Consider the following 24,876-nt stretch of genomic DNA (forward strand, 5'->3'; position numbering starts at 1 on the left):
GAGCTTTAAATGTCAACACCAGCACCTTGAATTGTGCTTCGAAACAAACTGAGAGTCAGTATAGATGGGCTAAGACTGGAGTGATATGGTCCCTACAACTCACTCCAGTGGTGCAGCATTCTGCATCAATTTAAGTTTCTGAACTCTTTTAAAGGGCAGCCTCATGTAGAGCACATTGCAGTAACCTAGTCAGGTGCAGGGCATGCACCACAGTGGACAGATTTTTTTGCTCAGCTGGCTAACCAGACAAAACTGGCCACAGATGCCACCTTATTCGCCAGTAGGCATGGGTCCAGGATCACTCCCAAATTACAGGCCTGTTCCTTTAAGGGAAGTGCAACCCCATCCAGAATGGGTGAGACCTTAAATCCTGGGTCAGACGTTCTATTAACCAGTAGCACTTCTGCCTTCAGAAACTGGTTCAGGGTTTCTACTTAGGTAAGTGAAGTGGTGTCAAGTGGACTTCTTTGATGTGAGAAGGCAGTGAAAACCTCTGTTTGCTGCATTGGACAATTGAGCCAGGCAGGGGATGTTTCAGTGCACCCTGGGGCACTAGGGTTGTGGCTCTGTCATAGAGCATCTGCTTTGCATGTGGATCGTAGGTTCAGTCCCCATAATCTCCAGTCAAAGGATCAACTGGTAGGTGTTGTGAAAGACCACCACCTTAGATTTTGGTGAGCTACTGCCAGTCAAAGTAGACAATACTGACCTTGACAGACTAAGGTTTGGTTTCAAAAACCCTGTGAGGTAGTATAGATGAAGATAGAGCAGGTGGTCTGAAGTCACAAAGTCTTTGACCCGAAACAGACGTGACGAGTTACCTCAATTCAACCTGGGTTTCCTTGCTTCAAGGTTTGACGGGAAGTGTAGGTGTCCTTGCAGGTGCATCGCTGCATTTCTCCTTCCCCTGCTTGCGTGGCCCGGAGCTACATAGCCGCACGTGCTCTGCCTCCCCACCCCCCCGTCGCACTGAGTGTCACTTCATCTCCCCCCCTCCTTTGTCTGGCCCAGTCCCCGCAGTTCTGGGCTGCGCGGCTTCTGGTGGGGGCTGGCCAAGTGAGGGGGAGATGCAGCATGTTCCAGGAGCCTTTCCTCCCGTTCTCCTGGTGCAGCCCGGTGTCACTCTGTGGGAGCTGGGCCAGGCGAGGGGGGGGAGATGAAGTAACGCTCAGTGCGACGGGTGGCGGCAATGAGGGAGGGGGGGGAGATGAAGTGACTCTCAGTGCGACGGGGGGGGGGGAGGCAGAGCACGTGCGGCTATGTAGCTCCGGGCCACGCAAGCAGGGGAAGGAGAAATGCAGCGATGCACCTGCAAGGACGCCTACACTTCCCGTCAAACCTTGAGGCAAGGAAACCCAGGTTGAATTGAGGTAACTCGTCACGTCTGTTTTGGCTCTTTTATAGCTGAAGGTAGCATTTGAACTCAGGACTCCCTAGTCCTAATCTGCTACTCTAAAAGATCTTACGGACTTTAATAGCATTTTCTTCAGAGATGCTTTACAGTAATTAGCCATGGACCATTTCAAGGGTTGATGTGGGAGTATTTTAACATAATGTACACCCATATCCTCCTTTTTACCTAACATCTTTTAAAGCTGCAGTAATTTTCTTAATAACTCATTTCAATATTTTAGCAATAATAATAATTTCTTATTCATATAATATTGCACAAATCCAATAGTGTTATGCTATGAAAATAGTGTGAAATGATAAACAGAATTAGTGTGATTTCAACTGAGAGAAGTATTTAGTCAGATCTTAATAGGCTTTGTTCTTATAAATGAACATTTCAACGGAATGCTTTTGATCCTTTCCCTTCCCTTGTGAATCCTTTTCTGTTGTATTCATAACCCCAGTGACATTTCAATTGAAAATAGATTATAGCTAAATAGCTTATAAAGTGATGTTAAAATGATAGGAAGTGATTTGCTAAAAGGACAGCAAAAGCTGAATTTACACTGCTTTCATCAATATTTGTCTTTGACTAATGGGACTTTAGGAAATCAGTGTCTTCATAAGAATATAACATGCATACTGAGGTGAGGATTGTACTGACAAGATAAGAAGCTTAGAATCTCATAAAGCAATCACTGGGGAAAATATACTGTCAGTAACGGTAATTACTGCAGGTAATTGTGTCATTTACTCTGCTACAGACCACTGAACAAGGGACCTACCAGCTGCAACATGCTCTTATCTCTGATTCTAGGGATTGAAAAAAATCACCTGTGTCTTTGCAATGAGTATAAACATTACAAGCATTTAAAATTTCAAAGATAGGTCGATCTTCAATTAATTATTCGATTTCTTTGAGAAACGACTTTTCTCCCATTCTTTATGTATTCCCTAGTGCTTAATAAATTGTAACTACTTATATGTTATTTGTTAAGAAAATTTTAATAAATTTACCCTTGAATTCTTATGGTTGTTTACCCATTCAACATAGTTTGCAATGGCATCTATTAGATCCCATAGTAATTAGTTAGTCTTTCTAAAAATCATCATATCCTTACTTACACTTCTGTAATTTGCTGGAAAAGTTCCCAAGTATGCAAATGAATCTATGTTACCCAAAACGGAACTGCAGTTAATAGGTTCGTAAGACAAATTTCAGCTCATTTGACCTAGTAGTGAGCAACTAGTACACAGTGCAGTCATTCGAGGCTTTTTTCTGATGTTTTAATGGGATTAGGAACAAAGTTGGATTGAATTTCTTCCATTTAATTGAAGGTGTGATTGAGCTGCAGATTCTGTGACTATTTTCTGCACCAGTAGATTCTGCAGAGATCTGTTCATCCAGACAGTGGAGTTGTATGTATGCATGTGGCAAATATCAATGTCTGCTTAATAACTCGAATGTCCTTTTTAGCAGCTGCTGCTGAATATTAAACCAAGTTGGATACTGAAGTGGTAGGATGAGATATATCTTGAGTATCTGTATTGAAAGTTACCTGCACATCAAAGTATTAAGTGTGGGGTTCAGAAACCAGTGACTATCATCAGGGTATCAGTTGTTATCTGTTGTCCAGGACTTAAACTAGTGAAAGGCCTACAGACATGAAGGGGAGCTTGCCATCTGTTTTACAAATCAGGGCCAGGGTATATTAACAAGTAGAAAGCAAAGAACGTTTATAGCGTTATGTGACTTTTCCCTTTGGGATCTCTGGTATGTTCAGAAAAAGAGCTGCAGGAACTCATTAGCATAACTCATTAGCATAACTCATTAGCATATACCACGCCCCTTGACATCACTGGAAGTGTGTCATTAGCATAACTGGTTTGCATATGCCACACCCCTTGACATCACCTATCCTGGCTGTTTCGGCCCCAATCCAGGCCCCAATGGGCCCCAAATGGCTGAAAATCAGGTGGGCGGGGCCACCTGACGTGTGACCTCTTTGGAGAACTACCGGAACTGCGTTCCTGTGCGTTCCCCCTCAAAATGAGCCCTGGGTATGTTAAAGCTGGGGTAAGAACTGACTTAGGATTCCTGCTTAGCCAAGGTCATTGAAGTGATTTGAACATGTAATAAAATAATTGGTCATATCAAAGGATTTAGGATTGAAAGAACAGTGCTGACTGAAGTGCTGACTGGGACAATCTAGTGACCTCTATGCACATTCTTCTTAGTTACATCGGACATGACGTGACAGAACTGTGAACACTTTGTTGTCATTAGTATTGACAAATGAAGACATGAAGTGTCAGTTCATCTTAAGTATTTTTGACAAAATACATCCAGACAAGATGGGCTTTATCAAAATGTCTCAGAAGCTTGCTGTTTTGACAGATTAGCTGAATTTTGACTGAAATCCACAGCAGGAGATGTTAGGGACAAATACAGACTCTTTCACTGGGCATTTGACCACTAGAGAAATATATCTAATATTATGGGGTGGATTACAATCATTATAGATTATATTTAATTAAAACAAAAGTGAGCTTGATGAGGCTGAAGTCAGAAAATAACACTACCTTGTTGTTTCTCTCTCAGAACACTGCTGGAGTGTTAAGAAGCCTTACCCATGAATGATACGGTTTCTTCAGATAATGATATTGTCCCTTGCTCAGAAGGCATTAAAATTCATATGGAAAGTGAGCATAAAGGTCATAAGGCTTTTGTAGGTATTCGTAAAGCAGAGGTTGCTCTATGGAGCCAAACTGGGAGGCAGGTGTAATAGACACTTATCTGCTGAATATGCACAAAGCATGCACACTCTCCCATCTGTAGCACCAGAAAATTGTCATTTTCCAGAAAGATGCAGAAGAGCACACAGACTTTACCCACGTGCCTTCTTTCCAGGTGCCTTCCCCCCCCCCCGCTGCCCCCTCTAGCCAGGTGAGTGGTGATGGGGGGCAGGGGCAGGGAGATGGCAACACTAGGTTGCTCCTATTGTGCTTTGATAACATATAGTCCATTTCCACATGGTCTACAAATAGCGCGATATTCACAGATCACTGCCGGCTTCCTCATGTGATTTCTGACATCTCCAGTTAACAAAACGTGATTTCTGTCACCCTTTGCAAAACATCAGAAATCAGACAAGGAAGCCTGCAGCGATCCATGAGAGTTGCGCTATTTTTAGACCATGTGGAAACGGCCATAGTGTTAGCGCCAAGAGCTGGATTTTGTATGTTGCAGGCCAGATGCAAGGGCAACCTAACATCAGTTCTTGTGGTTCCCAAGAGTACATCGCGCTGGCATGAATGCTCTCTACTTGATCAGGTCTGTAAATTGTTGTCTTCAGGTGGCATGTTCAGGGAGAAAGAGAATGCACGTGGATGTGTAGTGGCCCTACTCCCAGCACAATCACTGGAATCCAAGTACAGCACAGACTGTAAGAACAAGGGCTCTGTACTGTGGCTGGCAACATTTGAAAAGCGCGATGGATGGTTGTAGGGTCAAAGCTAACCTATGTGCCATTTGGTGCCATACTCATAGTTGAGTCGTCATCATACTAAGGTGGAGATGTGGCCAGTAGGCTCGTTTTCACTCTACCTCTTCACTCTGGATAAGTTGTATCAGGGTAGTTACTACATAACATTAAATTACAACTACTCATAAGCAGCCTTTCTGCAGAATTTGTCTCTGCAACCATATTTTGTATGGGAATTTGTCTGTATAACAATTTGTAAAAACTTAATCAGGATGACAATAGTTCTCTATAATTATACCATGTAATACTCTATAATTATATAATTATATTTTTCTTTGTAAAAGATTTTGGACAATGCTACGTTTCAGACAATTAACACAAATAGCAAATATTACATACATAAGATGATCAAAATCAAGTCTTTTCCATCCGGAAGACTGTTTTGGCTTTGCATTCTTTGATTACTTTAATACACATTAATATACATAGCATCTGTGACCGTAGTCAGTCCAGCAGATGAGCCATCTTCCTAATAAGGAAATTCTTCAAATTGGGGGTAAGAGAAAACTGCTAAGAACTCTTTTATATATTATTGTTTTGCAGTTTCATATTCCCGCTTCATCTTCCCCCCCTTTTTGCATTCATATATTATGAATTCAGCATTGAATGCCATTGTTTGGAATGATGCTGACTAGGTATTATACTGATTCCAAATGTAAAATAAGCAAATAATGTAACAATATAGAAAATTAGCCTTTGGAGGATAGTAAGAGATGCAGTTCCCTTGGAAAAGCAGTGAACTAATATTCTGGAACAGGATTGGCTCTAAATAGCCGTACAGTTTTAGGAAAATGAAAACATTTACCTGGTACATTGGAATTATTTTAAATATATTGAATTTGAGGGGGGGGAGGATGAATAGGTTTTGAAGTATTTAATTAGCCTACTTTAAATACCTGTGAGAACAATCCTAAGGAGATTTACTTAGAATCTTACTAAGGTCTATTCAGAGAGGCTTACTCCTAGGAAAATGTACTTAGGATTTAACTCTAAGTTGCCAGCACCATCTATGTCGTCATTCTGCATGTGAGGGGAATAATTGATTTTGTCCTAAACTTTAATTTATAGTCTTATATCTATATATTTTGTTCTCCCATGCCAGTTCAATGTGTATTTCCAATGAATCTCTGTTTTTACATGGAAATTCAAACACTGTATGAAATGCAAGCCTAAAAAAGGGGGGGGGGGTGAGAAGGAAAGGCAAAAGTGTTTCTGTGGTCTGGTCACAATTTGCATTTTATTTTCTTTACTAGCTAATGTCTGTATGGGAATGCTGAGCACCTCTTAAGATAAGTAGCTTGCCTACCACTGTAATAAGAAGAGATTATAAAGGAGCAGTATTATTTTTGTAAGATCATTATTGATAATATGTGTCTCAGAAGGGGTTCAAAGGTAACGATATTTTCGTATACATTGTTAAATATTATAAAACCAAGTTAATTCTAGCTTTGTTCCTACTTACTGCCTATATATACTATATTTGATTTCTAAGTATAATTTTACATGATTGATTTTCTAAGCCATATAATATTATCTCTGCTGCATGGGATAAGAAATGGAATAAGAAGCTAATAACTGGAGAAGAATGCATATATATGTTTGCGTTTGGTCTAAAAGGAGTGTGTATATTTAAGCCCATTCATTCCTTATGACAATTTTCTAACAAAATATTGATCTATAGATATGTTCTTGAGAAAAGAAGTGATAGTACTTCATGCTTCAGAAGTAAGGCTTGGCAAATGATGATAATGTTGTTGCACATATTCTGTGACTACACTTAAATAAAGTGTAGTCTCCTGAGGCTTCTAGGTGGTGCTGGGAAATAGTCATCAGCGCACTTGGGCAAAAGATGCTGGCTGGTAATTCTGGGCAGGGTCTGGAAAGGAACTATTATTTTATGTTTGTCCTAGTGAGTTGCTGGGTTTGCATAGTTGTTTCTTTTTGCCTTCCATAGGATGCATCTTTTTCTAAGCAGCGAGTTTGTTGTTTTTGTTGTCATTTTGGATAAATTTGGCCATTCGGTGCTCTTTTATTGCATGTTCTTTCTACAGCTTTTGGCATAAACCAGTATGGAATATGGAAAGGTGCCTGGGAATGTAATTGGTTAATAGCAGAACATTCTCAGGATTGGAACTGCTTAGGAATAGGATCAATACCTAATGGTGTATCACAATCAACATAATGGTGTATCACAATCAACATAGTTTGCAGGTGGCTCCAATATGTAACACATACTGCACTTGCGATTTACTTTACTGCTTGTACTTTGAGTTTAAAAAGTACTTTAAATGTCCTAATGGAGCGAAGTGGTTGGATGGCCATGGCTCCAAACATACCATTCTCTGTGGTGACAAGCAAATCACTGGATTTGAGATTCTGGAGATCTAAGTTGCCATGGCGGTTTTAATAGATAAATATTAATATAATACTGCAACTGAAATTAATTCTGTGGTTCTGGTTCCATAACTATAAGTTAACCATGGTTGAGGTACTGGACTGTTATTTTTAATGCATTATATTCTATCTTTAAACTTTCAACCTTTTTGCTTGCATTGTTTTTTACTTCTGTGGTCGTAGTACTGTTGCATTATTTGTTGGATGTCTGATTGAATTGTTTTCCATATTTTGTAATCCACCTTGCGTCTAAGTGAGAAAAGGGATTATAAACAGACAGACAAAATTTACATGCCCTATAAATTTACCTAGCATGGCAAACAGATATAATGTATAACTTCATTTATACTACATCTTTCCCCCCAGTGGGGACCCAAAGTGGCTTAAGTCATTCTCCTCTCCTGCATTTTATTCTCACAACAACCATTTGAGGTAGATTAGGCTGAGAGAGTGTGACTGACTCAAAGTCACCCAGCAACCTTCCATGGCGGAGTGGGGATTCAAACCTGAGTTTCTTATTTCCTAGTCTGACACTTTAACCACTACATCACACTGGCTCTCCAATGCTGAAACCATTTAAGATTCTGATCTCAAAATGTTTTCTCAGTGCACAACGAATGCCCAGACACCTGCATTCAAGCAACACAACAAATTAGAATTTGAAAGTTTCCTAAATCAGGAAGCTTTCCATCACACAAGGGGAAGAGTGAGGGAAGAACACAAGCATGACAAACAATCTGTGTTCATCCTGTCATGAACTAACAGATTTGCAGTGATGCCTGAATAATCCATTGTTATTACATGGAGTTTTAGATAATAGAAATCCATTTGTTAAGCTCAATAGTAAAACTCGTTGTTTCTCATTTAAATATTGGATTATCCTTTTGAGTAGCATAGATTTAATGCTGAATTTGCTTTTTGATGTATTTTTTTAAAAAATCCTGAACTATTTATTTATTTATTTATTTATTTATTTATTTGTTTGTTTGTTTGTTTGTTTATTTATTTATTTATTTATTTATTTAATTGCAAATTTCTATTCTGCTCTCCCCACAAGCAGGCTCAGGTTGGATAACAACATATTAAAATACAATAAAAAATTAATCTACATTAAAACAACAGTGTATTAGTACACACTTAAAACAGGATGGTGGACAGCCTTCACAGGGAGGGTTAAGATTTTATACACCCCTTTTTTCAGGCCGGCGGAGTCCCAGTCTCAGCCATATGCCTGGCAGAACAACTCTGCCTTGCAGGCCTGGCAAAAGGATAGTAGGTCCTGCCAGGCCCTGATTTCAGCAGATAGAGCGTTCCACCGGGTGGGAGCCAGGACTGAAAAGGCCTTGGCTGTAGTCGAGGCTAGGCGGGCCTTCTTGGGGCCAGAGACCACCAACAGCTGTTTATCCCCTGATCTGAGTGTCCTCCGGGGAATATATGGGCAGAGACGGTCCCATAGATACACTGGTCCCAATCCGCACAGGGCCTTATAGGTCAATACCAGAACCTTGAATCTGATCCGGTACTCCACTGGGAACCAATGCAGCTTGCGTAAGAATGGTGTTATATGCATCTTATTTGGCACTCTCATAATAACACGCGCTGCTGCATTTTGTACTAGCTGTAATCTCCGAGTCAGGCTCAAGGACAGCCCCGCGTAGAGAGAGTTACAGTAATCTAGCCTAGAGATGACTGTTGCTTGGATCACTGTAGTTAAGTCACGGGTTGACAGGTAAGGGACAAGTTGCCTGGTCTGCCGCAGATGGAAAAAAGAGTACCTGTCAACTGCTGTGACCTGTGCCTCCATTTTCAGGGTGGCATCCAAGATCACCCCCAGGCTCTTTAACCCTCAGAACTGGCACTGCGGTGCCCCATAGAGGGCTGGGAGCCGGAGTCCCAAACCTAATCCCTCGTGGCTCAAGTACAGGACCTCGGGCTTCGTTGGGTTCAGTTTCAGCCAACTCTGCTTCAACCAACCAGTCACGGCTGCAAAAGCATTTTCCAGGACATCTGGAGCTGAGTTGGGCCATCCGTTCATCCATCATCAGATACAACTCGGTGTCATTTGCATATTGATGACACCCAAGTCTGAAAATCTGCACCAACTGGGCAAGGGGGCACATATGGGGAGAGTATTGCTCCCTGTGGGACCCTGCACATCAAAGGATGGCGGGATGACAATTTCTCCCCAAGTGACCATGGAGAAAAGAGACAAGCCACTGTAAGGCAGTCCCTTGTATCCCCACATCGGCAAGGCGGTGAGTCAGAAGATTATAATCAACTATATCGAACACTGCTGACAGATCCAATAATATCAGCAGCGCCGAGCCGCCTCAATCCAGATGTCTACGAAGATCGTCTGTGAGGGCGACCAGCAACGTCTCCGTCCCATGTCCTGGACAGAACCTGGGCTGGAAGGGATCTAGGGCCGAGACATCCTTCAAGAAGCCCTGCAGCTATCCAACCACTGCCTGCTCGATCACCTGTTCCAGAAACAGGCGGTAATCGACCTGGATAGTGGGGTCCAGTGATGATTTCTTCAAAAGAGGCCTCACCACAGCTTCCTTTAACGGCCCAGGAAAAATGGCCTCTAGCGAGGACCACAACCCCTCGGCACTGGCCTTTACCAGCCATGATGGGCATGGGTCCAAGGGACATGTGGTGGGCCTAAATGATCACAGGGTCCTGTTAATCTCCTCCCCAAAGAGAAGGCTGAAATGATCAAATATTGGCCCCAAAAGCAGCCAAGGGGTCTCTAGCTCATTCACTGAATCAACTGTGGCTGGCAAGTCACAGAGAGAGACAAGATTTTATCAGCAAAAAAGCTCCCAAAAGCCTCACAGCTAATATCCAAATTCAAAATTTGACGGCCTCCCTCTGGCAAGGAGACCAATGACCAAACCACATTAAACAATTTTGCCAGGTGTGAGCTAGCTGACGCGATGGAGGCTGCATAAAACTCTTCACAGCCTTCACTGCCACCTCATAGGCTTTCATAAATCTCCTTAAGATGATCTTGCCTCTTCATCCCGAGATCATCGCCACACTCGCTCAAGCTGTCTTAGCTCCCACTTCTTCTGTCGGAGCTCCTCTGTATACTAGGGAGCCTGTCTTGCACGGGGGCAAAGAGGGCAATGGGGGGCGATTTCATCGATGGCTTTGGAGAGCCGGCACTGCCAGTCTTCCACCAGCTCATCTAATGAACTGCCGTGGAGCATTGGATCCCGCAAAGCATTCTAGAACCCTATCGGGTCCAGGCGAGCATAAATCAGCTCACTGCCCTTGTGAGGGGGTGGTGGTATCCCCAGCCGAGCCTTCAGGACCGAGTGGTCTGACTATGGCACCGGTTCAACCACTTGCAGATCCACATTTAACCCCATCCCAAAGATCAAATCTAGCGTGTGGCCTGCTTGATGTGTAGGGGTTGATACAAATTGGGAGAGTCCCAGTGCTGCTATGGAAGACACCAGGTCTGCAGCCTGCACAGAGGAGGCATCATCGACGTGTATGTTGAAGTCCCCCAGCACCATCAGTCTGGAGTACTCCAAGGCCGACGCCACTACCACCTCTAGCACGCATGACAGGGTATCTTCTGGTGCGCTGGGCGGTCTGTTGGTGCACTAGGCGGTCTGCTGGTGCACTAGGGCAACTGTTTCACCCTCCCTCACCCAGGTTTTGGTCACACATACCAGGTCCACATCACTCACCACAAAGATCTTGCAGCATTGCGGTTTTATCGTTTATGGATCTGGCATTGCACAGCATCAGTGTTGAAGGAAGGTTCTTTTTCCTAGCTCTATCACCAGCGTTTCTCAGGATGGGACACAGGTTAGAAGAGCACCAAGCCATTCCATATCTCTGTGCCCTTCTCAACTGAGACCAGCTCTCACCATCATACCTCCCATGTCCCCAGAGGACTGGGATCCCTAACCGCATGCCAGCCCTCCTCCATCATTCAATTTATTCTCCATTCCCCACAACAACAGGTGAACACAACATTAATTCAAGCAACTAAGGCACTTCAAGATGTTCTTAAAGTGCCTCGGGCACAGAGAAAGATGGGGCTGAGAGGCTAGCTTCGCTCTCACAGGCAAGGCAGGTGTTTGCTCTTCTCCCTCCCTCCCTCTCTGGCAGCACAGGCTCCTGGAGGCAACGTTCTTAAAGTACCTCAGGCACAGAGAAGGGCGGGGCTGAGAGGCTGGCCTCTCTCATAGAGGCAGGCAGGTGGTTGCTCTTCTCCCTCCCTCTCTGGCAACACAGGCTCCTGGAGGCAGATGTTGTTGAAGTACCTCAGGCACAGAGCAGGGCAATCAGCACAGCACAGAGGAGGGCAAACTAGCAATCAGTCACTTAAATTTGGATCTTAAAAAATGGTAAATGATTGTGTGTGTGTGTGTGTGTGTGTGTGTGTCTGTGTGTGTGTCTGTGTCTGTCAGTCAGTCAGTCATCTGCCTGTGTCATCATCCCCAAAATGTTTTTAAAAAGGTTTCTTGCAATTTTTTTTGCAGCAGTTTAGTAAAAAATGAATGGGTGCTGTTCCCTGAAAATTGCTGGGGTCCAAAATCAAACAAACAAAACGCTTCTATTTTTTCCTTGGTTGTATTAATATTAAAGTGATTGCTTCAGCTGTGGTATGTATTCAAGGAACATTCTGTTTTGAAAACCAAATACTTAAATCTTTGAAATTTCAATGCTGGGAATTGCTAATTATTGTACTTTTGTTTGTTTTAGCAGAATGTAAACAATACTTAGTATCCCATAGACTGCAGTTCTCAAAATTTGTTCTTGTTGCTAAATTTTATGCATTCCACAAGTTTCTCATATGAAAATAATCTCATTTGGGCTATACAATCTAATCTAGTTCATCTTTATGTTAGAATTCCCTGGTAATTTTGAAGAATTTCTGCTACCTAGAGTTTTTAGTGTGGTTTGAAGCAAAACAATAGGGTTGCCTCAGTCACCAAGACAAAAGAAGGCAAAGTCAAATGCCAATAATGCAGAGGGAAAGTTAAAATTTAATGATAGAATATTTTGTCACAGCTTGGTCAGGGGATCTAAAACATGATAGACAAGGAACATAAATAAAATTGTATGAAAATAGTCAAAATATAAGATATTAAAAACACATAAGAAGAAACCTGAATGAGTGAATACATGAGAATGTTACCTAAATTGGAAAATTCCACTGACTATAAACGGACAACAGAATGTATACATGCTAGCCAAACAATATAAACCTTTGTCCACCAACAGACACTATTAAAATCTTATGTCCCAAGCATAAAATATTGGACAATAATCCATATGCCAACAGGTTTGGAAAATTATATGAAATAGATCTAAACTCCACATTTGTTTATCTACAGATCTTTTCCAATAGCTTTTGAACTCTCAGGGGAGAACAAAAAAGGAGAATGCAGCAGTCTGTTATCTATATTATCTGCAAGAGATCCAGGTCCTTGTTTAACCCATGAGGAACCAAAGTTCACATACTTGGCATGTATTGCAAGTTTGAAAAGTTTCATAGATCTTGTAGATAATACAAAATACATTGTTAAGTATTTCACTACACGCAGCTCCACTCAGGTAATTTTATGTCATCAAGTATCCTGGTCATAAAATGTATGTTGTGAAAACACCAAGAAATCTAAAAACCCATACTGCACAACAGAACATACTGCTGAACGTAAAGGTAACATCCACTTTAAAAAAGCAGGTTATCTCCTGGTTAATCACTTTATAGAGCATAATCAATATCCACTGACCTGTCATTCTGGACAATTTAGAAACTAGCTAGCCATAGTAACAAACTTACTGAAAAGTACAGTCTAGTTTCAGCTCAAAATCCGGGACTACTGGCAAGATGGTGAACAAAAAGCATTTTTGTCACTTGAGATTATTTTCTTTGACCAACAAGAGTCAAGGAGTGGTAGCTATTTCCTCTAGAAACAGGCAAATAAATTAACATAATCAGGGCTTTTTTCTGTGAAAATAGGTGGGGGAAACTATCTCCCGGGACAACTCCTAGCAGAATGTGGTACCTGCTCCACTACCTGCACGTGTACTCCCAGGACTGCTCGATGACATTGCTTCCAGGAAGTGACATCATTGTGCACACATGTGAGTCCCCCCAGCATTCCCGCAATTCACACCGGCTTGCCTCCCCGCCCCTTACCTCAATCACACCATCAGGCCTCCTGCAGGGGAGGCCAACCAAGTGAGTGAGCATGCAGCAGCCCACTGCAAAGCAGCGGTGAGGGCTGGTGCATGCAGTGCTAAGCTGAGCTGCAGCTGGCCGGAGGTGGGGGTCCCAACCTGCCTCCCCAATGGAGTGGAGGGGGGGAGGCACCCAGCATGGGCCAGCATGCCGCTCCGCCACTCTCCCGCCGCATGTGCTTTCCCCCCCCTTGCAGGAGCAGGCTTACCTTTTAAAAAGGTCATTTCCTGCAGGGGAACTGATCTCTATATGGAGATCAGGGGATGGAGCCACCACACATGTGATCTCTTTGGAGAGGTACCGGAACGCTGTTCTGGCACGGTCTGGCAGGGAACAAAAGCCCTGAACATAACACCTATGATAACAGATAGCAAAATTGGCTCCTTTACTCTGCAATTGTGATAGCTATCAGGAAAAGATTGTCAACTCTTAATTGGCAATGCTAACTAACAAGAAGTGCCCTGTTCCTCATAAGTGTGCAATTGAGGGGAGGGCATAAATATTGTTCTCCCTTCGAGATGTAGTAATTCAACTCTATGGAAGTGTCATTAATATATCTAGAACTATAGGAGAACAGTTGCTGGATATGACCAAGCAAGTCATTCAAGATACCTTTGCACACAGAAACAGGGCTAGCTCTGTCCCATAACTGGACAAGCCACAAAGGGAGTCTAGAGGCCCAGAATAAGACAAGCTTGGAGAGGGGCATGAAACAATGGAGTAACACAGTTGTGTGACTATCTGCTGAAGGGAGAAACCACAAGACGACAGGTTGTGGGATTCACACGGGTCCCTTGTATGGGTTTCCTACCACCTGGGTATGAACATGCCCCAACAGCCCTTGACTGGGCTTGTCCCTGCAATGCCCCTCTCCCAAGCTCCCTTAAGAAGATCCCCAAGTTCAGGAAAACTGGGCTTACAGCCTTCCCCAAAAGGTTCTGTGCCCATTGCCAAAAGCACCCTCCCCAAAGTTATGACAGAGATATAATAGCCTAAAGTGTAGAAAACCACAATGATACCACGATGTTACAGATCCCAAAAGCAACCATCAGTAAAGAATCTTTAGACTGAAGAGTCATTGCAACATCCAAAAATTCCTAGAAATGAGGATGGGACATATAGGAAGCCAGTTCAGGCACAAAGTGCTAGGTGCCCGGCAAACTCTGCTATGTATCCCAGCAAGTGGACCAGGGGGAAGACTTGGCCCTCATGGTCCACTCCCTAGGGCTGTGCCCCGCTGGCCAGGCAGCTAGCTGCTGATTGGCTGGCTGGGGATTTGAACCTGGGGCTTAGAACGCAGCCCCACCAAGCCTCCTGGGATCCACCAGGCCCCCAAGAAGATGGCGGCTGCCACATGCTTCGCCCCTCATCCCACTGACTGCAAAGGCAGCCCGGGTAAGTCCGGGGCTGGGTGCCTTGCTCCTGAATTTGTTAAGTAGTGTGTAGGTTGAATCTGACATCAATTCTAATTTGATTTGACAGCTGTCAGTTATAACTGTTTTATAATAAATGTATTTTAAAAACCTATTCTTGGGCTCAGACTATTTAAAATTGTCAAGATCGTAAACTCTGCTTTGTCCAAGCACAGTGTTCTTTTCAAGAGAGTAAAATAGCATCCATAAGACGCCTGGGTGTTTCCCTTAGCTGCATAGCATTCCATAATTATTTTCATGTTGCATTACATGAAGTGAAAAAAAAGAATTCAATTAAATTTCAGTGTCATTAAGATGATAATACAATGCAACCAAGCCTGTCTATTTAATTCCACAGAACAGCTGACATATGTGGCCCTAATTCGCAAAGTTGTGACTTCTTTCTCTTCCCTAATAGCCTGATCCAGTGTAAATGGTTCTGTACGCCACATGGAGTCAGCCTGTGGAATTCACTGATGTTGGTGGTCACAAAGCCATATTCTGTAACAAGCTTATTACAGTGGCTAAATAACTTTATTGAGTAATAATATAATTATACATGCTGAGGTGGGAGTAATTAAATCTCATGCTTCAGGAATCAAAAGCAGCAGTCTCTCAACATATTTTGCTGAAGACTTCAGAACTGCAGAATTAAATGTTCTGATCACAGGTACAATTTGTTAGTGGTATTGGAGGAAGGGACAGAGGCCATATAAAGGCTCATTTTCAACGTCATGATTCCAGTTCTACAAACTGTGGGCTGCAGAATTGGAGGCACACAAAGAGCTTGCTCCCTCCCTATTCTCCTCTTGTCTGTAGAATTCTTCTTTTGTTTATTTGTTCTGCTGTGAAATTCAAATTGTTAAGCTATTGTTAGCACTGGATTGAGCTTTCTTTAAACCATTGTTTGTAAACTCCGTTCAAAACATCATTTCAGCTCACGATTTGAGGAATTATCAGAACTGAGGTGCTCTGTTTTGTAGAGCATTGCACTAACAAAAAACAGGTGTCCACAGAAAATGTTTAGAAATTGTAGATATGTTAAAGCATTTTGAACATTAATCTAAACCAGCAGGTTTTGAGTCCAGTAGCACCTTATTGTTCTACTTCAGGCAGGGACCAGCATATGCAGAGTTAACTCAGGCAAGTAACGGGGAGGATTATCGGAGGCAGGATGCCAGAATTTCATAAACAGAGTCTGCAAATTGTACAAAGTTGTTTAAGCAGGACAAGGTCAGCTACAGCAGCGGCAGGTCAGTGTCTAAGGGAAGCCACGCTGAAGGACTCCTTCCTTGTACTTGTATATGCTTTAAGCCCTATGTCATGCCTGCGACACCTGCCTCATGTCTCCTCTGGTGACATCTCTCCTTCTTCTGCAACTGATTGCCGGTGCTGAGCTCTGAGGCAAGTTGACCTGTACCAGGTCTGTAACTCCCCTCTACACCTGTGCCGATGTTGCTCTTGCAGACCTGGGAATCCTGGAGAAAATAGGGCAGCTGGCTGTCCCTGAACTGTCAGCTCCTGGCGAGGGGATGAGACACACACCTCATAGTGTCCTAACTGTGATCTTCATCTCATTGCTCAGCTGCAGCTGGCTGGTGGTTGATAGGCACAGAATCCCTTTGTTTTCCATCAGAGGAGTGAGAGCTGTCTCCAGGGCCTAGCTGCTCCAGGACACTTACAGACCGACAAGATTTTCAGGATATGAGCTCTCAAGAGTCAGAGATGTCTTCTTCAGATACCTGATAATCTAAACCAGTTATTTTCATATACCTTTATTCCAGCAAAGTTTCTTTACATATCTATCATAGTACCTTTGTGCAATACAGAGACATTTGGGGCATGTTCTACTTCTTATTAAATATTTGTTATTTGACCTGCAAGAACTTCAGAGTACACCATAGAACAAACCCAAAGTTCTTCTGCAGTTATACATTGCAAGAAAAACTGCTTGTAGTAAGAGTTATCTTTGATAAATGCCTAATAGACTTCTGCAGGGTTTTTTTTCTGGGAAAAGAGGTGGTGGAACTCTCAAGAGGGAAATGAGGAAGAAACACACAGGATTCTTTGAAATCATATTATTTTCATGCACGATTGCCAAGTATTTTCAAGAGGTCCCGGAACTCCATTCCACTGCGTTCCCGCTGAAAAAAAGCCCTGGACTTCTGAGAAATCCCAAGGTTCCCTGGACCACAGTTTGAAAATTATTGATCAAAAGGGAGCATACAAAGACATGATCTGTATCAGTCATTATATTTCTGGAAATGATGTCTTGCTAACTCCTAGGCATTAGTAATCTGGGATCAGTCAGATTTGCAGCTCTGGCTTGGCTAATCCTGCTTGAAATAATTGCTATATGGAAATTACTTTTTTTACTTTCATAATGCAAAAAGGAAAGAATAAACTTAAAATAAACTGTCATATGTCCCAGAAGGAATTAACATCCGAGTCATCACTAAAATTCAGGAGCTTGGTTTCCAGTCCCAGAAATACACCGATATGGACAGTACTCAGGAGTCATAGTATATACATATAGCAATAAGTGGTCAAAGTCAGCATAGCACTCTGGGATGTGTGAGTGTGTGCGCGCAAAATTATGATGAATGCATGCTTGTGTACACACTTTAAGCTGATATATCTTTATACAATGAGCTGTGTGAAACTTAAATCACATTGCTTTTACAGCAAAAAAAAAGAGAGAAAAGTATTTAAATTCCTTTGGATTTTTTTTTTGGCACAAAGTTAAGATTGTAGATGTACATTCCATTGACACCTCTTGCAAAACTGTTTATTAGAAGACTTTGGATTACTGCCTCTGTGTTTAGTGAACAGAGGGAAAGGTTATATCACATTCCACAGAGCTATCCACTGTTTCAGTACCCAGGAAGTGAGGAAATATCAATTTCCTGTTTAGCTTTTTGACTTTGAATCAGTGAATCACTTGTACTAACCACTGACAACTTTCAGCTTGTTAGTATGAAATTCTTTTTTTGTTTCTTTACTACCTTTTACTGTTGAGTGTTCCAAATAATATACATTTACTGTTTCACCTTCCAGAGCATGATGAATGCCTCACAAACCAACACAACTGTGATGAAAATGCACTATGTTTCAACACCGTGGGAGGGCATAACTGTGTCTGTAAGCCAGGTTATACTGGAAATGGCACTGTGTGCAAAGGTAAGCAATGAGATACATAACTCAAATTCATTTTCTAAACTCTTGTCTTTTCACTGATAACAGAAAAGCTTTGTACCTTTTAATAGTTCTAGTTCAGCAGATTTAAGTAAGTAGAAACACACTTAAAATCATTTTATCATTAGATCTTATACATATAATGTGCTGCTTTGCACATTACAAGGCTGCATAAGCCTGCTTGCCAGGACATGCAGATACACAGAAAGATCATGGCTATAGCTTCCTGGCACACACATCCATGCAATGAAAAATTTAGCCCTGTTCAATTGTTACATTTGACCATGTGTGTATGGACCAAATCTTCTACACAGCACATATAGAAAAACACTTCAGAACATGCATACTAGATCCCAGATGAATCATGTACCAAGGTGGAAAATCTATGTTTTGCTCCTTTCAGAACAAACAGTGATTGCATATATTGGAAAAATCACAGGTGGTGCTTCTATTTTATACATGTGGTCACAGTACCAGGCCTGTAACCACTGGAAAGGGTTGGTATTGCTAATATATGTAACTGCCTGGCCTTAGGGATGTGCCATTTGGATTTAGAAATATTCACAAGTAGTACTGAATAATGCTAGATATAAATTCTGACAATAATACTCCCATTGATTCATATAGAGCAGGCTGGGCCACTTGCAAGAGAGGGACAGTGAATCATATTCATCAAACAGCCTGGCCCGGCTTCTTGAAAAAGACCTTAAATGTTCCCCAGAAACCCAGGCATCAGGGGCAGTGAGGGAAGAAAACTAAGAGTCTGCTGATGAGTTGTACCATGGTTTTGCCAAGAGAGAGAGAATGGGATGAGAACAAAGCCTGTGAGTGATTTGTGTTTGCACTTACGAAATCCTGAAGCAGCTACACACTCAAGAAGGTACTTTCAGATTCATCCTTTCCAAACTGAAAGAATCTACAAAGGGGAGATTTACAAAGAACACCAGACATTTCCTTCCAGATCCATCCCTATCAGTATCGAATCAGATGAGTTCCTAGCAATTAGCTTCAAAGAAGGGTTTACTTCCAGCCCCTATTCCCAGTGAAATTGCCTGGCACAAAACAGCACTGTGGTTGGGGGAAACTCCCTTCCAGGTATACACACATGATCTGATGTGGAGGAGAAGAGACTGAGGGGATTCAGGAGGGCATTGTTGCAGAAGCACATGAAACTGAAGTCTCCTCTGACATTCCAGATGCACTTGCCCCTCCCGTTGTCCCAACAGTAGTGAAAAGTCAGCAGTTCCTGTTGGGAACAGGCAGTGGAAAACTGGAGGTGGGAGGCAGCAGACTCTCTTCTTAGGATCGGCACCCGACTACTCTGGAGGAGTCTGGAGGGGGGCAGGGGTAGGCCTTTTGCAAACATAAAAATATCAAGATCGCTAATAGCCTGGGGAGATGATAGCCTTGGATGACCAGCCATTCTCCCAGGTAGAAAATGCTGGTATTCTGTTACCAATTGCCATCCTGAACTACCCTTAGCACATTGTGGTGCCAGATTTATATTGGGGCGTCAGGCAACTGGTTTGGAAGCAGTTGAACCAGGGGGTACTTTTTTCAAGTGACATCTGGAGCAACAAGAGTGCAGAGCACAGCTTTTTGTCCCTGACACGACACTGGTGGGAAGTGAAGATGTTAGGCTCAGGGCAGGGAACAGGTGGGCTCTATTGAATGTGGCTATGATGGAGTGTAGCCACGCAGCTGCCACTATTCAAAAGTCTCACAGACCTTGCCTTTCTGCAGCTAAACCCCACTGTTGCTGCATACCCTTCTGAGCGTCTTCAACATAGGCAGCTGTGTGGCTGCATCACAGACACATTATGTCATCAATATGTAGATGACACCCAACTCTGTATCTCGTTATCCGGATCATCAATATGTAGATGACACCCAATTCTGTATCTCGTTATCCGGATCTTCTGGCAGTGCAGTAGAGGTACTGAGTCACTGCTTGACAGCTGTTGTCAACTGGCTGAAAGCTGAACCCAGACAAGACAGAGGTGATGCTGACTGGAAAAACAGAGATCTTGAAGGACATTGTGTTTCAGACCTTTGATGGGTTTCAGTTGACCTGGATCCAGCACTGCTGCTAGAGAAGCAAGTTAATACAGCTGCAAAAAAGGCCTCTCACAACTCAGACTAGCCTGGAAGATGGCCCTCTACCTTGACAAGGCTGATCTGGTCACCTGAATTCTTGGCACAGTAACATCGAGATTAGACTACTGTGATGCTCTCTACATAGATCTCCCCTCAGAGTTGACTCAGAGACTTCAGCTGCTGCAGAATTTTGCAGCTCGTTTAGTCTCAGGAGCTAGGTGGAATGTACACATCACTCCCATTCTGCAGCCACTCCATTGGCTACCGGGTTCAATTCAAGGTTGTGACTATTGCATTCAAAGCTAATTGTGGCGTTGGCCCCTCATATCTGTGCGACACCTCTTCCCCTATATTCTGCCACAGCAGCTTCGTTCATCTGGACAGGGCCTTCTGCAGATACCACCCTGCAGTTGGGCAGAAACAACAGCTATACTCTGTGGTAGCCATTACCTTATGGAATGGCCTGTCTGAGGGGGTCAGGAAAGCTCCCACCCTCCTGGCTTTCCACAAACTATGCAAAACTGAATTATTCAGGAGTGCTTCCTACCCACATTATAGCTGTTGATTGTATTGTATTTATATTCTATTTTCACTTGCACTATGTAAGCTGACTTGGATCTCAGCGAGAAAGGTGGATTATAAATAAATAAAGGCAAACATGGCAGCAGCTCTCCAGTTTGGGAAGCTGAAAGGGGGCAGTGTATGTCACACACACCCAACCTGGTTGTTTGGGATGCTTTGGCAGACAAGCCAGAAAAGTAAAAGCATTGTCACTGCAGTGTCTGGGGTTGTGTGAGCTGCTACAGAAAAAGCAAGAAGAATTGTGGTTACCACAACACCACCTAATCCAGGATGGGGCAACCAGGTTGAACTCTGCTTTCTACCTACTTAAAAGACTAATCCAGGATGTGGCAACCAGGTTGAACTCTGCTTTCTACCTACTTGAAAGACTAATCCAGGATGGGGTAACCAGGGCCGTTTCCAGACGGCTTACCGGCCCCTAGAATGTCGCGCCACGTTGCAGGGAAAACGTGAAATATCGCGTTTTCTCGCGCAAGTTTTGCGCGACATCGCGCAAAACTCACAGGAGAAAACGCGATATTTCGCGTTTTCCCTGCAACGTGGCGCGACGTTCCGGGGGCCGGTAAGCCGTCTGGAAACAGCCCAGGTTGAACTCCGCTTTCTACCTACTTGAAAGACTAATCCAGGATGGGTCAACCAGGTTGAACTCCGCTTTCTACCTACTTGAAAGACTAATCCAGGATGGGGCAACCAGGTTGAACTCTGCTTTCTATGTACTTGAAATACTAATCCAGGATGGGGCAACCAGGTTGAACTCTGCTTTCTACCTTCTTGAAAGTCTAATCCAGGATGGGGCAACCAGGTTGAACTCCGCTTTCTACCTACTTGAAAGACTAATCCAGGATGGGGCAACCAGGTTGAACCCCGCTTTCTACCTACTTGAAAGACTAATCCAGGATGGGGCAACCAGGTTGAACTCCGCTTTCTACCTACTTGAAAGACTAATCCAGGATGGGGCAACCAGGTTGAACTCCGCTTTCTACCTACTTGAAAGACTAATCCAGGATGGGGCAACCAGGTTGAACTCTGCTTTCTACCTACTTGAAAGACTAATCCAGGATGGGGCAACCAGGTTGAACTCTGCTTTCTACCTATTTGAAAGAATGTTGAGCAGCAGATCTGATCCTGGAGACTCCTGTTGGTACAACTGTTCCTCTGAGCAGAAAGGAGTGGGACATTATTTCTCTGGTGGTCTGTATTTCAACGTTTTGGGGGTGCAACACAGGCCCTTAATGAGGAGACTGCAGTCCTGAGCCAGGTAATCCCAATGTTCCAGTGCATGGTTAGTATGATAGAGGTCATAACTGAGAGACAGTCTGGGTGGATGGGGGACCCCAAAGGGTCAGAACAGCATTTTTTTCTGGCCTGAGCTGGCGGCCCTATTTGCATCCTTGTGGAAGGAGAAGGAATATGGAAGGAGGAATTGGGGCCCAATTAAACAGCAGGCAATGAATATTAGGCATCAGCAAGAGGGGGGACAATACCAACCCATCTTGCATCACATGCAGCAAAAGCTAGTGAAGAAGGTCTAGCTAGCACTAAGGCTCCGGAGTACAGCAGTACCATCAGTCTCATTTCAGATTCCAAGTCTTCCCATGTCTCTGGAACAACAGTATAGGATTTCTGGGACACTATCCTGGCAAGCATGGCAGAGGTCTTTCCCTGAGATACCACCCCAGAGGGAGGACATGGTAGAGGCATGCCTACAGGAACACAGCAAGCTTCAAGTGACTGGCTCCTTGGCTTACTGGGCTGAGAAGGGGTCTGTTTGGGGATGTCAGACCAAGGTTGCAGGGTAGTGATGTCTTGTCCACCAACCAATATGCCCAGTGAGTGGGTGTTCTCTCTGACAGGGGGCATTGTCAGTAAACAGTGCTCATGCCTGGATATTGGATCTATGGAATAACTGGTTTTCTTTAAGGTCAGCCTACCATTGCTGAGCTTCCCTGAGGTACCTTTTGAGTAAAAGAGAATTGTACACTCCATTCCACAGTACAGAGTATGCCATGCTTCCATCTGCTACCTCCTTCTGCGGCCTCCTTCCCTTCATCCACCTTCTACTCTGGGACTGTGCTTACTCCCTCAGCTGTGCTGTGCCCAGTGCTGTTGGGGTAGTTTTCACACACTCATCACTGTCTGTCTGCTGTTCCAATTTGCCTGCCAGTGCTGCCCAGCATAGCTGTTGTCTCCTGCATTGTTCCATGTCCAGTGCTGTCCTGGTGGTGTTTGCAATATTCAGGGTTCATGCCTGGCACTTTTGCTTGGCAATAGTGATTGCTGCTGTGCTCACTTTGTGCATCTTAATTCTTTGGTGTTGGCACAGGATCTGGAAAAGGGTCTGGAAGCTGAGGAAAACTTTTAAAAATGTGGTTTCTCTTTTTTGTTTTTAAGTGGGAAATGGCTATTCCTATTCAACGAAGTTCAGAAATTCTGAATTCCAAATCGGAAAGGCTCTAATTCCAACTTCTGAACCTGAATTCTGAATCCAAATTTTGGTGCTAGTGCACATCCCTACACCTTGGCTTATTTTTTAAAAAAGAGATTCTCTTTGCATAGAGAATGAGATAGATGGCCAAACTTTTGTAATCAGAAAATTTTTTAATTTTGCAAAGGCTATATAGACCTTTGCTGCTACTCAAGTGAGTAATTGTTATTAGCTGAATAAATGAGAAGGGTTCTAAGTCATAAATCAATTAGGTGTTTTAACATTATATGGGCACTATGGGAGACACTTTTTCATGGGTTCGAACCATATCACTAGTGTAGTAGTTTCTGTGGGTTGGCCAGTACTGTATGTCTCTCTCAGAATTAGTACCTTCCCTCCTAACCTGGGAAAGACCCATACCATCAGTCATGACAGAACCTTTGGTACATTGAAAGATTCCCCAATGCCATTGTATGAACCCCAAGAAAAGCACCTCCTGAAACATTTAAAGGGAACCTCAACAAGCTGTAATAAGGTATACCACATTTATCATCAGCAAAAACGATTCTGTAGCAAGTCACATTCAGACACTTCTGATAGGCTGGAAGGTTACAATATCTAGTGCGTGAAGAAGTGGGTTGCAAATATTCCATGTTGAGGCATCAGGGCAGTTGACTGATACGTTGATTTAAGATGTTTATCTCATGTACTTCATTTTAGTGTGGAGGGATCCTGTCATGATTTTCTTTAATGGTTTCAGCATTCTGCAAAGATGGTTGTAGAAATGGGGGAGCCTGCATTGCTTCAAATGTCTGCGCCTGTCCGCAGGGGTTCACTGGCCCAAGCTGTGAAACCGGTGAGAGACTCATTTTCTTTTGAAATGAATCTTATATCCCTTTAGAAAGCCATACAAGGATGAATTTCAGATCTATATCTCAAGTGTAAAGACTGCTATTGAAGAAGAAACAGCAGTTGTGCTCTGAGACTCCCTACTCCCTTGGTGTATTTTTCTTCTACCACATGTGGTGGTGCAAATTCATTTTTTCAGGTAAACAGGTAGACTGTATAAGTATTAGTCTTTCATTCAGGGAAGAATGGCTCCCATTTTTTTGCCATGTGTGTTTAATTGTGCTATCTTTTTTCAGCTGTTTTTGATTCCAATCCTGAATCTATGTTGGCATAGTAATTGGAACCAAAAATATTAACTGAATTTAAATTTAACAAGAATCTATCAACACTAAGCACGTATGTTTGGTGGGAAGCAAAATATTTTATTTACTAAAGTTACATATTATGGCAATATTTATTAGTAGCACGGAGATACTATACAGCAACTTCATCCTAATCATGTGATATGGTGGAATCCCGTTGATTTCTTCGCTGTGATCTAATCATCTCACTTATGCATTGTTTCCTATATACTTGGAGAACAGGCAAGGACTCTTGTGCTGAAAAACATGCAAAATATTAGGTTGTTGAGTTACACATAGAATTGTGCCTATAGTTTTGGTATTCCTTTTCAGATTTCTCATTGTGGCCTTCTCCCTGCCAGTAGTAGACTTTTAAAAAAAAATTTCTTGCACTCACAGTTATGGTAATCCACATACAGAAAAATGTCTG

The 24,876-nt window shown here is 43.0% G+C and overlaps 1 protein-coding gene across 1 annotated transcript in view; it reads left to right on the top strand.

Moving 5' to 3' along the window:
* The window catches only part of NELL2 (neural EGFL like 2), a 202,482-nt gene that overhangs the window by 115,541 nt on the left and 62,065 nt on the right, over positions 1 to 24,876 (top strand). Inside the window, exons 14-15 of the mRNA XM_054989185.1 lie at positions 18,015 to 18,137; positions 24,017 to 24,112. Of these exons, the coding sequence (XP_054845160.1) occupies positions 18,015 to 18,137; positions 24,017 to 24,112 (219 nt within the window). The remainder of the gene's footprint in view (positions 1 to 18,014; positions 18,138 to 24,016; positions 24,113 to 24,876) is intronic.

This window comes from Eublepharis macularius, chromosome 9 (assembly GCF_028583425.1).
Source record: "Eublepharis macularius isolate TG4126 chromosome 9, MPM_Emac_v1.0, whole genome shotgun sequence".
NCBI lineage: Eukaryota > Metazoa > Chordata > Lepidosauria > Squamata > Eublepharidae > Eublepharis > Eublepharis macularius.